The 13680-nt window shown below is 42.1% G+C and overlaps 1 protein-coding gene across 1 annotated transcript in view; it reads right to left on the bottom strand.

The window, feature by feature from the left end:
* Positions 1-1518: 1518 nt before the first annotated feature.
* The window catches only part of AGPAT4 (1-acylglycerol-3-phosphate O-acyltransferase 4), a 75500-nt gene continuing 63338 nt past the window's right edge, over positions 1519-13680 (bottom strand). Inside the window, exons 7-9 of the mRNA XM_014951100.1 lie at positions 13013-13088; positions 7695-7893; positions 1519-3325 (exon numbers count right to left, since the gene is read on the bottom strand). Of these exons, the coding sequence (XP_014806586.1) occupies positions 3234-3325; positions 7695-7893; positions 13013-13088 (367 nt within the window). The 3' untranslated portion in view covers positions 1519-3233. The remainder of the gene's footprint in view (positions 3326-7694; positions 7894-13012; positions 13089-13680) is intronic.

The raw sequence follows: 13680 nt of genomic DNA, 5'->3' as shown, positions 1-13680 counted from the left end.
GTTACTGGTGAAGGGTTTTTTTTCTGAAAGTAAGTATGTATGTATGTGGGGTCATGTCACATCTTAAACTTAATTTTCAATACTTGTTTAAGACTGCTAAGCTCACCTAACTGGAATAACCCTTGCCTATATCACAACAGTCAATGTTTTGTCAAGTTCAAGATATGCAAGAAGTATCTTACATGGCACAAGTGATAATAGAATTAAGGTTCCCCCCCATCATCCTCTCCTGAGGAAGTAAGGTGATGTGCAATTCCTGGCCCTACCCATTACTTAAGGGGTAGAGGCACGGTCTGAAATAACTTTTTCTTCTGGACTGCAGGGAATGGTCTGCCTGGTAGTTCTGTGGCCAAGAGGAGAATCAGTTGAGATTGTTCTTGTGTTCTGTTTGTAAAACTGAGTACTTACTGTTAGCTTTTTAAAACTGATTTCTGATCCTGGACTTTGATTTCCCCACCCCCAATCATCATCAGCCTTAGAAAATGAAGAGAATTTAAAAGTGGTCAGCAATTAGAAGAAAAAGTCTGCAACACTTGATTTATATTATTTTGTTTGGTTTGCTATTACAGATGACTGACTTAAAACTGTAACTTGTAAGCATTAGTGCAGCTTTAGACTATAAAATGGGGAACGTGAAGGAGAGACCTTGCTTTATTCTAACACCCTGTTTCTCTTCTTAATCCTCAGGCCCTTGGTTTGTTATGGGTCTGGGGTGGCTTTAGCAGGTGAGCTGTTGGAAGGTATCATGGAAGCTGACACTTAAGTCAAGAAAAGCACAAGCTTCACTGTGCTGGTCACCAGAGCACTGTATCTTGGCTCTCAAAAATACAGTGCTGAATTTAAACAAAGACTTTCCCTTCTTTTCAGGTCTCTATTTTCAGATATGACAAGAGGGGAAGTACAATGTCATCCTTAGCAACTGACTATGAAAGTACCTGAGGTGAAAGTCCTCCCTGCCAGCCTGCTGTGCGCTTCCTGGTGCGGTGTATCAGAAACATCCCTGCAATCTGTGTCCTTAGTTGCCTTGTTTCAGGTGCCCTTGTACACAGCAGGAACCGAGGACAGCTTCTAGAAGCCAGGATAAAGGTAAAAAGTAAACTGTTAATAGTTCCTTGTTGCCAATCAAAAGAAAACTCACTGCACATCAGCTTTTTATAATTTTATTTTTGTATAAACAAACGTTAAAACTACTTTTGTTAAGGCAGTTGTAGAACATACAGTTGCTTGTGGGGAGGAGGGGCAAACACTGCTTCCCTATGACAGATGTCATTCTTTTAATACAGTGAACTGGACTGGTTTCACTTTGGCAAGTACCAATAAACTGTCTCTGTTTGCCAGTGAACGCTGGAAGGGCCTGGTGGTGCAGTCCTTGTGTGCTGGGACTTCTACAAGGGCTTCAGAGGATGGATCCAGGAGTGGCGTGGTTGGCCTTCAGCCTGTTCTAAGGGTTGATCCCAGGGAAACAGGTATGAAATTGTCTAAATACTCTTTCTTCTTACCTTCCTTCCTTCTTTCATGTTGTACGTTTTACTGCCTCCACTCTCAAAAAACTTTTCTTGCTGCCCCATGCTCAAAGCACAGCTCCACCTGCTCTTTAGGTGCTGTAGATTTAAAAAGACTAGTTTCTAGATGAACTGATGGACTGAACAGCAAATGCATATTTCATGGAATGATTCACATGCTGCTGTATTAGCCCCGCTTTCTTCTGGCCTCAGTTTTATTATAGGGAAAGAGAAATGGTTTTTATTCCAGCTGCTAGAACAAAGACTGCTCACTTTCTTCTCTAGAGCCATGCAGGCTTTTCATTACTAGACTATCACGGTTTATACATATGTGCTGTGAAAATGTAGCATCAATGAAAGTGCCAATCATAATCCCCACTGCTCAGCATCAGTATCTTTGGAAAAAAAACAAACCACCGGTCTTTTAAAATCTAATCGTAATTGCTGGTAGTTGGAAGTCCCCGCTTTTCCTTGTTCTTTTTCTAAACAAGCTCTTTCTAGTAACTTGCATATCCTTAACTCTTGAAGTTTAGAAACAAGAGGAGGCTGTCCTGGAATCAGTACCAGGGATGTCAGCACAACACAGTTTTCCCAAGGGGCTTGATTCTAGTTTTATTTAATTCATAAGGGTGTCAAAGCAAGTCCAGCCAGCCATAAAAAACTAAGCCACACCACTGTCCTAGGTCTCTCCTACTTCCCCTCTTCTCCCCAAAAGAAAAGCAAAAGATAATTTAAATATTGCCTCGGGCTGACTGCTATGAGGCACCACATAAACTAATTTATCAGAAAAGACAGACAAGCAGATTAATTGGGATCACAACAGTATGGGTGTGGGGCAGAACGTTTAATGCACACTTTGCATTACTCACAGCATACCCAGTTGTTTTGTTTCCACCTTTGTTAGGGAGGCCTAGAATTCTAATCAGTGTTTAAAGCTGAAAGGAATTTTATTACCTCAGTTTTTCCAAACGATAAATGGCGTTTACTCTCAAAAGAATTACAGGTTTCAGCTTATCCCTCTGATGTACTGCCTGGGGCAAGATGTGGCAGTGGGACACGTAGCTCTGTTCAGGCCACAAGGGCAAACTCCACTCCAGGTTCTGCCCCTGCAAGGCTGGGATGTAACGCAGCGGGCCCTCAGCTGGGGTCTGTGCCCCACGCGGGGCACGCTGCGGGAGTAAGTTCTAGATGTAGAGAAACTCTCCTGCAGTTCTGCTGGTTCAGGAGAGCTGCTTCAGTCCAACACTGGTATAACCAAGCAGAGCATCTTACCGTATTTAAACATTGACAGATTATGGTTGTTAAACTGTTAATGTGTAATCTACACAACTATCGATTTTAATCATCTTGTAACAATCTTTCGACATCCATTCCTTAGAGCAAGTTAAGAAAGATAAAGCCTGCACCTCTGGTTAGTTTCCAGGTAGAGTCTCATCATACAAGCACATTGGATATTTATTTTTTTCTTCAAAACTTAGGACACTTTATAGGAAAACAAACCAACCAAACGAATGCAAACCTGTTGTAGAGAGTATACGACAGAGTGCATCTTTCAAGCAGGTCATCCAGCCCAAACCCCCAGAGAAAAGTAACAGGAGCACAAAATCAGATATGCATGGCAGTTGCTCATCCTACCCTTCCTCTGATCTCACCTGAAGGACCATGATACGCACTTAAGAGTTTTCAGAAGTTGCATTTATTCCCTTTGGATTGAAGCAGTCTCTGAAGGTACTACTTTTGTTTCTGCTTGTTGTCATTGTTACCGTAGGTGGAGCCCTTGTTAATTTCTGTAACGGCTATCATCCATCTGACACCAACAGAAGCTGCAAGACAAATAAAAATAAAGTTAAAAGCTGCTTGTAGACAGAGACTGAAGGTCTGTAGAGGTTAATATATTGAGAGACAAACAGCATTCTCAGCCTTACAGCAGCAGAGCATTAAAGGCAACTACCCGTACTACCTGTACTTTACTTTTGATGAAGGGTATGAATTAAGTTGCCCGCAGTATTTTATTAAGGTTGGTCTTCAGTTGGTGGCCTCGGGCCAGGCATGTCCCCTCCCACCAGCAGGGAAGGGGCTACGTGACCCAAACAGGGGGTGAGTGGCACAGGGACGATGTGCCCAGCCCTGTTAAACCTTAGATGAAGCTGGCTGTGACACGGGGGTGCTTTGGGGCCACAGGCTCCCCGGCACAGAGTGACACACAGTACTAAAGTACCTGCACACGAGGTAAGGGAAGGGCATTCTGCCTGCCTGCAAAAGCCCCCCTGCCTGGAAGAGCAAGCGTAAGGGTGCTTCAGATCTTCATATGCAAACAAACAAACAAAAAGTAAGGTAAGTTTTGGCATTTTTTAACATGAAATAGTCCATTACAAGAGGCCAGGTAAACTTAAAAGACTTCTATAGTTGATTTAGTGGTAATAATTCACCACATAACAGGGATATATGTTTGGAGGGGTTTTTTTATATAGTTTAGCTGTAGCGCCCCTGTTTAACTCAACCACAGCTTGGCCTACGCCCTTCCCTCGCAGTTTGTGTTGGTTTAGTTTTCTGTTTGGTTTGGGGTTTTTTTTGGCAAAGGGGCTCAGCTGCCCAAAATCTCTTATTCCCCAAACTTCTGCTCAGCTACTCTACGTATAGAGAACTGCCAAGCTTCTTTCAGGCCTAAACCTACCTACAATTCACAAACACCTTCCCTCTGCTCAGAACACTTTATCCAAAAACAACCCAAGAAAGCCACAAACCTCCACTAAGCCTCCGAATCTCAGTTTGTTGCTGAGTGATGGTGAAAAGGCCCAGCCCTTTAGCACCTGTGAGGTGCTATAATTGTTTCATTCCCCTCTTTACCTCTCTAAGATGTCCCTGAACAATTCCTCACCACCAAATGACTCTTCATGGTCAACTCGGAGCCTGAGATCACCAACAGAACGCCAAGGCTTCATCCCACTACCAGGCATCAGCTGCCCAGATCCCATCATGCTCCAACCCTTCGCTCCACATTCCACATCGGACACCATCAAGTCACCACGGTCTCACTCAGGGTTTGGACTACGGCGCTGGAAAGAAGTCTAAGAGCACTGTGCACACACCGTGTGCCAGACACACAACAGCTCCCACGGGATCAAACCTGGCTCATTGCTACTCATGCAATCAAATGCAATACTGATACCTCACTGCTGGCCCCACGCCAGCAGCCCAGATGCCATTAAGGCTTTTACCATTAGAGACGGAAGAGCTACTTCTTCATTTAAAAGCCAAGAGAAGCCCTCCCATCTTTCACATACAGAACCAACCATGACCTTTTAATCTACAACAGAAGACGTGTAGAGCATGAAGGTTGTGCTCTTCAACATAAGGTACCAAAAGATGAAAGGCAACCTAACAGTGGGTTTTTTGGAGCCAAACGAGATATGGGAAGCACAAAGAGGGAAAAAACAGAAGCTGCTGTCAAATACAAATACTGACATTTGACAGACTTACTCACTGCTTTAACACTAAAATATCAAAATCTCTTGCCATGTGTCCTGTAAAACTAAAGCCAGTTTTCAAGAGACTTTTGTGCCTCAAACTGCTTCAGCATTTATCCTCTGGAGCAGAGACTGCCTTGTGTTGGTTCAAGTAGTATCACAAAGGGCTCCTGCTCCCAGACGGGTAGTTAGATATTAGCACAATGCAATGATTATGAGTATAAATAGCCAAAGTGCTGCACAGCAAAGAAAAGGGGATGGCTCAGCATTCTCCATATAAAGAGGAGAGATCATTTATTTAGGGCTGAAAGTGTTTGAGCTGAACCAGCAAAGCTATATATACATTGGTTATTTATCCCTTGGATCTGGGAGTTAGGGGCTGGGGCATTACAGCGCTTTCACTCCAGCTTGACCACCGTGGTTCTTACGGCTCTTTCCACCCCAACAGCCTGTTACTTACAAGCCAGTAAGTGTTTTACTGGAGAGTACAATTAGCAGAGACTGTCTAAAAGACAGACGACACACTGAAAACAACACAGGGAGTACCAGGTAAAAGGACCTCCTAGTTCCTCCACTCTTTCCTATCACAGAAGGTTTAGGAATATCTTCTGCCCATGCTAATAAAGGTAATGCTATCAGGTACTGAAATCTGCCTGTAGAAACAGCAATCTGCTTATAATGGGCTGTTAGGGACTGCAATAAACTTCTTGATACTGGAGTATTAGGCGAGCTGTCACATTGCCATGTAAAAAAATAATGTCCCAAAGCTACCTATGCTGCTTCAGCTATCGAACAGAGGGAGAAGGTGCATGAGGAGCAATGTGAAAAGGCGATTTTATCACCTGATTACAATGGTAAATAAATCTCTCTGATTTCCAGAAAAGCTCCCTTCTTACATTGTTAATTGAGCAGGTACCAATCACTGCTCATACTGGAAAAGACAGTATATACTCCTCATTTATTCCTGAATTAGGCAGTGAGTCCTCTCTGCTTTGCTACAGACTGGATCTGCCAGGCAGACAGCTCCAGCTGGCATCAAAAGCCACAACCTCCAAGGTGCATCTGTGTTCATCTACCCCTACCTCCCAGAGGTTGCAGAAGTCACTTCTGAGACCTTGCCTAAAGCTGGAGGCTGACTGCAAAATAAAATACTGGTTGTTCCTCTGTCAGAAGATGGCTGCATCACTCCTGGGACATTCATGACAGAGATAACCCTTAGGATATAAATCACAGTTTGGGGACAATGGCCTTGCTATAGAAATTCAGCTATTGGCTACAAAAGTCAATGTGACAGCTTGGGCTGAAGTTTTTAGATGCTGCCACAGAAACAGACAAATGATTATCAACGAGCAACAATCACTGCTCCATTAAATTCTTACACATTTTACATAAAACATTCCCAGGGTAAAAAGCACCAAGAATTTCTCCAGGTGAAGACAAAAACCCTTTCCCTCTACTTTGTCACCTTAATGTACCAACTAATACATTGGACCTTAATCCTTCCTTTTGCTTCATGATGCTTTGGTCCAGAGGAAGGAAAACAAATTGCCTACACGCATACACACAAATTCTTCCTTCTCCAATTATCTAAGAAGCTTCCACAGTAGCTTATTGAAAGTTCAATTTGGTGGGCACTTTCTGGAAAAGAATACTGTGTGCCTACCCTATCAAGCTCTTCACAGATGGGGAAAGGGACATTAGTGAATTCATCTTGATCAGGCTAGCGTGGGACCTGCTCAAGATTCAGATGTTTTGAGAGTACAAACAATTATTATATGTTAGGAATAGTTTCCTAGGTAGAGAGCAAAGTTGCACTTCTGAGACACGAAAACACTCCATGCCTTCCTATTTCCTCTGTGTTGCTATTTTGAACATGGCTTTCCAAGCTAACTCTAATAAGTCCATGTCCTAATTCACTCAAAGCCAGAAGGACTGTGACGCTCAAAGAATGTTTGTAATATGCATGGCATTAAGGTAATGAAACCATAAATACATGTGATGGCCAGTGCAGCCATAGAAAATCTTTGCTTTATAAACGCATGGCTTATTCTGGAAGGGAACTTACTCTTCAGGCACTCAACATGCCATAAAGCACAGACATCCAGATATGATGTTACTTGCCAAACTGACTTGGTTCCTACTTCCATGAAGGACACCAAATGAGGTCTCCCTCCCTTTCTGTGCATCACCTCCTTGTTTTGTTTTCCTTCCTCTTAAATAACATACTAGTTTAAACACAAATGAAGGCAGTTCAGAACTACCAAAGGAACTGTAGAAATCACCTGTGATCGTCTATGACCTGTGCTACATAAGTCAGACTAGATGGTCAAAACAGGCTGTTCTTAAAATTGCAAGTTCATGGATTTCTAGTAATGATGTACCAGACTATGAATAGATGAAAGAATTCTCAACAGAATAAATTAGCCTTGAGCACCTCTTCTAGGCATTCAAAGTGCAACCCAGAAACACAGTAGACAAAAAAGAAAGCCTCTTGTAGCAACCCACTGGAAAGTTACTATTTTGTACACAGTTGTTATAAAAAAAATAACACAAGTACACAAAAATAAACAACAAAAAAAGAATCTATTTAACGTGGTCCAGGCTAAAGTGGATATAGCATCAGATGGTCTGTTGATTTCACAAGTCATGTTTGTATTTAGTAAACCTCAATAAATCATGTCTGCCAGTTACCCTGCAAGTAATCTTTCTGTTTTAGAAAACTTACCTATTACAATGACAAACGCAAAACTAGCCAGTGTCAGCGATGATCCACTGTTGATCATGTTGATGAGCAGCTTGAATAAAGGATAGAGCAGCAATAAGGCCCAGAAAAGCCAGTTCAAAAGCGTCCATGGTCGCCGGGGTGGTACTACAGGGACGGCTGGGTAGGTTCCTGTTCGGTAGTACTCTTCCTGGAACGCATCCTAGTAGAACAAAGGAAGGCAACAATTAGATCCCCATCTGCCAACAAAACTAGCCATTCCTAACTTTGATGTTCCTCTTTCTGCATGCTTGTAACTGCGGGGGAAGATCAAAGACCAAGTCATGGCTGGAAAGCTTGTACTTTGAAGTCAGTGAACACACAGTCCAAAGTCAAAAAGAGCTTATGTTGATGGGCACATCCTTTCTTTCTCCTACACACAGAAGCCTGAAAAACGGCATGCCTGAAGAGTATAACAAGCCCAGTAAAGTCAGAAGGGTGAGGGGATGTACACTCCCACAGGAATGTAGGCATCACTGTTGAATCTCCTACAAGGGCCGCAGCCGCTGGACAAATACTGCTGGTAAGCCAGAGAAGTGCTTGGGCTACCTGTTCAGCAGCAGAACTCTCTAATGTCTTCTCCAACCACTGGTCTCAAACAGCTTCCACAGCCCGGTCAGAAAAGGTGAGCAGACAACATCTTGTCCCTTACTCCAAAGAACACCACCTCCTCCTGTCTGCTCTGTCCCATAGATGCAGCCTTGTTCACCCTGTTCCCATGAAGCTTACAGAAGGAAGTTTGGCTGCTGAGCCTCTCTACAGACAGTGGAGCATGCCAACAATTTAGAATCTCTTACTGGTTTTGACCAGAGGACTCTCTCTTTTAGTATAACATGAGGAAGATAATGAGGTGGGGTTTGGGTGTTTTTGTTTTGTGGGGTGTGTTTTTTCAAAGCACAGAAGACTCAGAATTAAATACCTTCCTCTAGAGCCCATAGGGGTGAATGGCATTGCCTTCAGCTATGTCATCAACCCAAGATATCAAAGCATGTGGGGGAAAAAAAAAAAACCTTCCTTCTGGTTCGAAAGCAAAGATTATTAATCTGGGTTATCACATGAAACTAGTTAATTAATGAAGTCAGAATTAGACTGACATGAAAAAGAACCTCAATTTAGTCAGAACAAGGTGCTAAAATTCTTCAAAGAAAGGAATGCTTCATGACTGTTTCCAAAAATTCTGGCAAAGCCAAGATTTTCCTAATCAACCACAAGAAGAATATTTCTACTATGCTATGATTTTACATTTACTTACACTCCAGCTGACACAGACAATGTTTTAATTATTTAATGGCAACTTGAGCAATTACAGGCTGCTACCATTTTATCTATTTCAAAGGGAACATTTAGCTTTTAAGAGATTACACAGTAATTAAAGCATCGCGCTCTCTTTACTGAGATTAGAAAAATTGTGACTGTTTTGCGCATGCGAGCTAGATTGTACTGGGATCATTATGGCCAATTAATTATCCGTCTTCAACAAATTACACAGGGTATGAAGTTTTCTTTACAGTGCCTTGAGGATTTTGGTTTGTGACTGGTTTAACGCAGAGCTACTAATCATCAGTAAATTGAATTCTACTATATATAATTAGGTTTCTAAATACTGGTATTACACAGGAAAGTCAAGAATTTCTGACTATTATTGGTATCGCCATTAGGGGGCCTGTTACGACAAACAGCAAGACAGACTCACTTACAACAAGCGCAGCAGCTTTCTCTTTGCTGGCCCTGCAGGACCTTAGGGGCAGCTACGCCGTTGACCACATACAACAGGCAAAACAATGTCAATTCCATCACCTCCACTACACATTTTACATCTTTGTGGAGAACAGCTCTTCAATTCAGGTGTGATACCTTACCTGTACAAACATTCACATTCCTTGCAGAAGGGATCTGTGGGTTGATCCGTCTTCTAAGCTTTTACAAGGGTGCCTGTGGTACCCACCAACAGCTCAAGTCAGCATTTAAATCCATGATGTACCTCCAAATTTCCCTCGGTCACCTCCTCCAAATTATGTCCCTTTCATTCCCCTGCATACAGAGCTTGTTTTCAGTTTGTAATAAATCCCACCCACCCAAGTTATCATATTTGGACATAAATAACCCCACTAAATTTGGGTTACTTTAGACAGTGTGGTGGGTAATGCAGGAGGGGGAATCAGGGAACATCCACCATCTCCTGAGAGACTAACTGGATTTTTCTTCCCTGCCCCCACCAGGGAGGTCTGACAGCAGTGGTATGCCACTGCCCTTTCACAAGGAAGCCCACAAAGAATAAGTATCCAAAAATATATCCTTTGTTACCAAACACTGGAGTTCTGTACACTTCCCCTCTTCAGTTATGCTTTGCTAATTCCCTGGGGCATTTCGGCATGTATTTTCATGCCCTGTTTTCCATGCCTCTCTTACAAGTGAGAAGAGTTAGAAGCTCGCTTTCTTTTTAATGGAAATTAAGATTCTCAAGCAGAACTTCTATTTCAGGCGCTGCGGCTGTAACAATGTGAAAAAAGAAATCAAATATGCAAGGACTAGCAGAGCTGTGACTATTAAACAGTGCCTGGTCAGACCAGGCAGTAAGATGCTCAACCCGGTCCTTGTTAAAGTCAAAGGGAGTGTTTACAGCAACGGGAGAAGAGAGAGAGAGGGAGAAGGCGAGGGGGAAAGGGAGAGCAAGGGGAAGGGAGGGAGGAAAGAGGGGGGTACGAGTGGGGAGTCCACAGAGAGAGAAAAGAGGAGTGCAACCCACATTGCACCTGTCAGAATTTGGCATTAACTGATGCAGTGCTGGCCAAGGACAAAATTCACCCCAGGTGAGGAAGCAGCACATGGACATGGTAAGCCTGGAAAAGGGCAGTACAGCGTTTGGTTTAGAACAACACAGTGTTAACTGTTTATCTGGCAAGGCTCTGTTCGTAGCTTTTGCAGCAGTGACTGAACCAGAAAATGAAGTGATAAGTAGCTAGAACATAAATTGCTAGAGAGCTGTATCTCAGATTGAGGTACATGCAATTGACATCAGGCAACGCAGTAAAAAACCAATGGAACAAGCTTTTCTCAAAGACTCTCAACTCCTTTACTAACAGCAATGAAAAAAAATATAAAAAATTATGTCCACTAACAGCTGTTTTCACTACTCATCACAAGTGCATGACACTCCAGCCTTGACCTCAGTACTTGTGGCATGCCCCACCTATTAAATCATGCTATCAGAGCATAATTCAGTGCACAGCATGTAAGTCTTGCAAAATTATGAAAATCAGTGAGAACAAGCAATGGCACATACAACCATAACGAAAGATAAAACAGGGGCTCTGTTTCTCAGTGTCATGCGTACCTTGTCTTACTTTGAAACAGAAAGTGAAGTCCTATAGCCAAAATATACAAAGCAGGGCATGAGTGCATGTCTTGTGATGAATTACTGCCCTTTGAATACAGATTTGTTACATTTCATCATAAATATTTGCTGGCTCTGAAGACATTAACCTGAAACAGAATTCATTTTTGGAAACAACACCTAGGTGGTGATGCTGCTTCTTATCTGACTTCAGAGCCACTTATCTTTTTAAAGATGCATAGCAGAAAGGTGAAACCCTGAGTTTTTACCCTGCAGGTGGGCTTTCACTGTCTCAGAACTTTGGAAGAAGTTGTCCCTGCTCTGTATTCTTCCAGTCTGACTTCAGAGAGACACAGGCTTGTGTAAACCAGGAATGACCTCAGTGAGGTAAGTTTCACTGATGTAAAACAGCTGATGGAAGAGGAACCTTCAGCAAAAATCCAACGCCAGCACCAAACCAAAAAAACCAAACACCAACCAACCAAAAAAATGCCACATAACCAGAAGGGTTTTAATTGAAAGGAAATCTGAACATACATTCCTCCCTCCTATACTCAAAATGGGAAACTATGGATTTAACCAACCAGCAAACCAAGTTGTTATGAAGAAAGCAGGATAGATGTACGCTCTGTTTGCACTAGAAATAACTGAGTGTTTGCCAAAGAGGGAATAACAGAAAAAACGTGAAATGATTTACTGCAACCCACATAATAAGGGATTCAGGAAAACAATCACGTTCTCGTCTGATTTATGTTTTTGTCTTGCAAATGTCTAAACAGTTCTTAGGAACATGAAACAGGCCTCGAGATAAAGTCACAGTAGCAGAAAGCGGACTTTTGCAATGTTCAGCAAAAGGACCATTTGCATTTATATGCCTGTAGAGAGGGCACGGGCCCAGCGTAAAATAATGCCTTTCTGCAGAAAGGTGTTAGAGGTTGTGTCTGAATTCGGTGTTCGTGGTACAACTTATAAGAAGGGAGATGAGAGGCAAAGCACAGTTATAGCACATCTATAACTGAACTCTCAACACATTTACTTTACACATCCCTGTAAGGAAGCTGCTTAGACAGGCAATGAATTAAACCAGAAGCAGTCACGGTTTGAAGCCGAGAAAGACTCGAACACAGTCAAACCAGAAATGCTAACATGATATTCTGGCTGGAGTACAGCAAATGGCACAGCAGAATTTTGCGCCCCAGTGAGAAGAAAACAGAGCGTAGCTATATTCTATCACTTCTAAATCCAAAACACTGCATTATTCCAGTCTGAATACATAACTTGGATCAATTTATTGAAGCAAACTGAGCTGCCAGGTGCTCGTGCCTTGCATACCTATGACTCCCACTGACTGAAACGGGAGTGCTATGTGTATTCAAAGAGCGCATCCCTCAGCCCTTACCTCCTATGGTCATAAAAACAAAACTCATGAGAAACAGCTTCTGAAAGTCTGAAGGACACATATGAGTACTTGGAAAGAAACAAAAAAAAAATCAGTGGGCATCAACAAACATACAGCCATTATTATTCTGCCTCCATCCTATGTAATTAGGAATCTTAAATGCACGCCTTCTATGCACACAGTGCGAAAGCAATTTATCAGCCTGCCCTATTAATGTTGGATCTTTGCCTTGGTAAAAAAGACAGGGTAAAACAAGGGACAAAAATTTTAATACACTGAAGCGAAACATATCTTATTTAGCCCACGAATTACTTCCTGATTTAGGAAGTGCCTTTAAGGGCAACTTCTACCAACCAGGAGGCAGTTGTGGTTTTTCTATCCTTATGCAACTTTCTAAAGAAGATTTTTAAAACTGCTGTATCAAGGCTTGCTTAAGTTTTCTTCCTGTTGCTCTTGAAGTTCAACATAAAGGCAATCATGACTGACAGCTCAAGACCAGTTTGTGTCCAGAGAAACGGAACACTTACTCTGAAAAATGAACAAACCAACCTTTTCTTGATACAATTTGTGGAGCCAGTTAGAACATTCCTGCTCATCTTCTGGGACTTCCTCTAGTGGAATCCGCCTGCCAATGGTAAACAAGAGAAATTGAAGAATATTAAATACTTCGGTTTGCATGAACAGCACTTTCATTATACACAGATTATCCGCTTGACAGGAGACTCACTACATTTTCCATCTTTTTTTAATTTGTGGTAACAGCTCCCAGATCAGCAAAGTATAGTTTGCTTCTAGAGCCACCTTCAGTTTTTAGCTGTATCAGAAATTCAGATTTCTGAAATAGTAATGCATTACATTTGAGCTCACTAGAGCCATTTTCTAGATAAAGGTTTGCAATTTTCGGTTTCCAACAAAGGTTTTGAGTGAATTAATTTCTTACCCCACCTAGAGAGTTCAAGGGTGTATTTAACCAGCTAGGCATTAGAGAGAAAAAACCAAACTATTCTCCTTGTACCTAGGGTAAAGCACTCTAGTACTTATTACTCAGGTAACATTTCCAATTCCTATAATGCTTGTTACGTGCAGCTTGGATAGATAATTTAACCAGCTAGGCATTAGAGAGAAAAAAAACAAACTATTCTCCTTATACCTAGGGTAAAGCACTCTAGTATTTCTCAGGTAACATTTCCAATTCCTACAATGCTTGTTACGTGCAA

The sequence above is a fragment of the Calidris pugnax genome, unplaced genomic scaffold (assembly GCF_001431845.1).
Source record: "Calidris pugnax isolate Ruff unplaced genomic scaffold, ASM143184v1 scaffold24, whole genome shotgun sequence".
Taxonomy (NCBI): Eukaryota; Metazoa; Chordata; class Aves; order Charadriiformes; family Scolopacidae; genus Calidris; species Calidris pugnax.
This window is presented reverse-complemented; position numbering and strand designations above follow the sequence as displayed.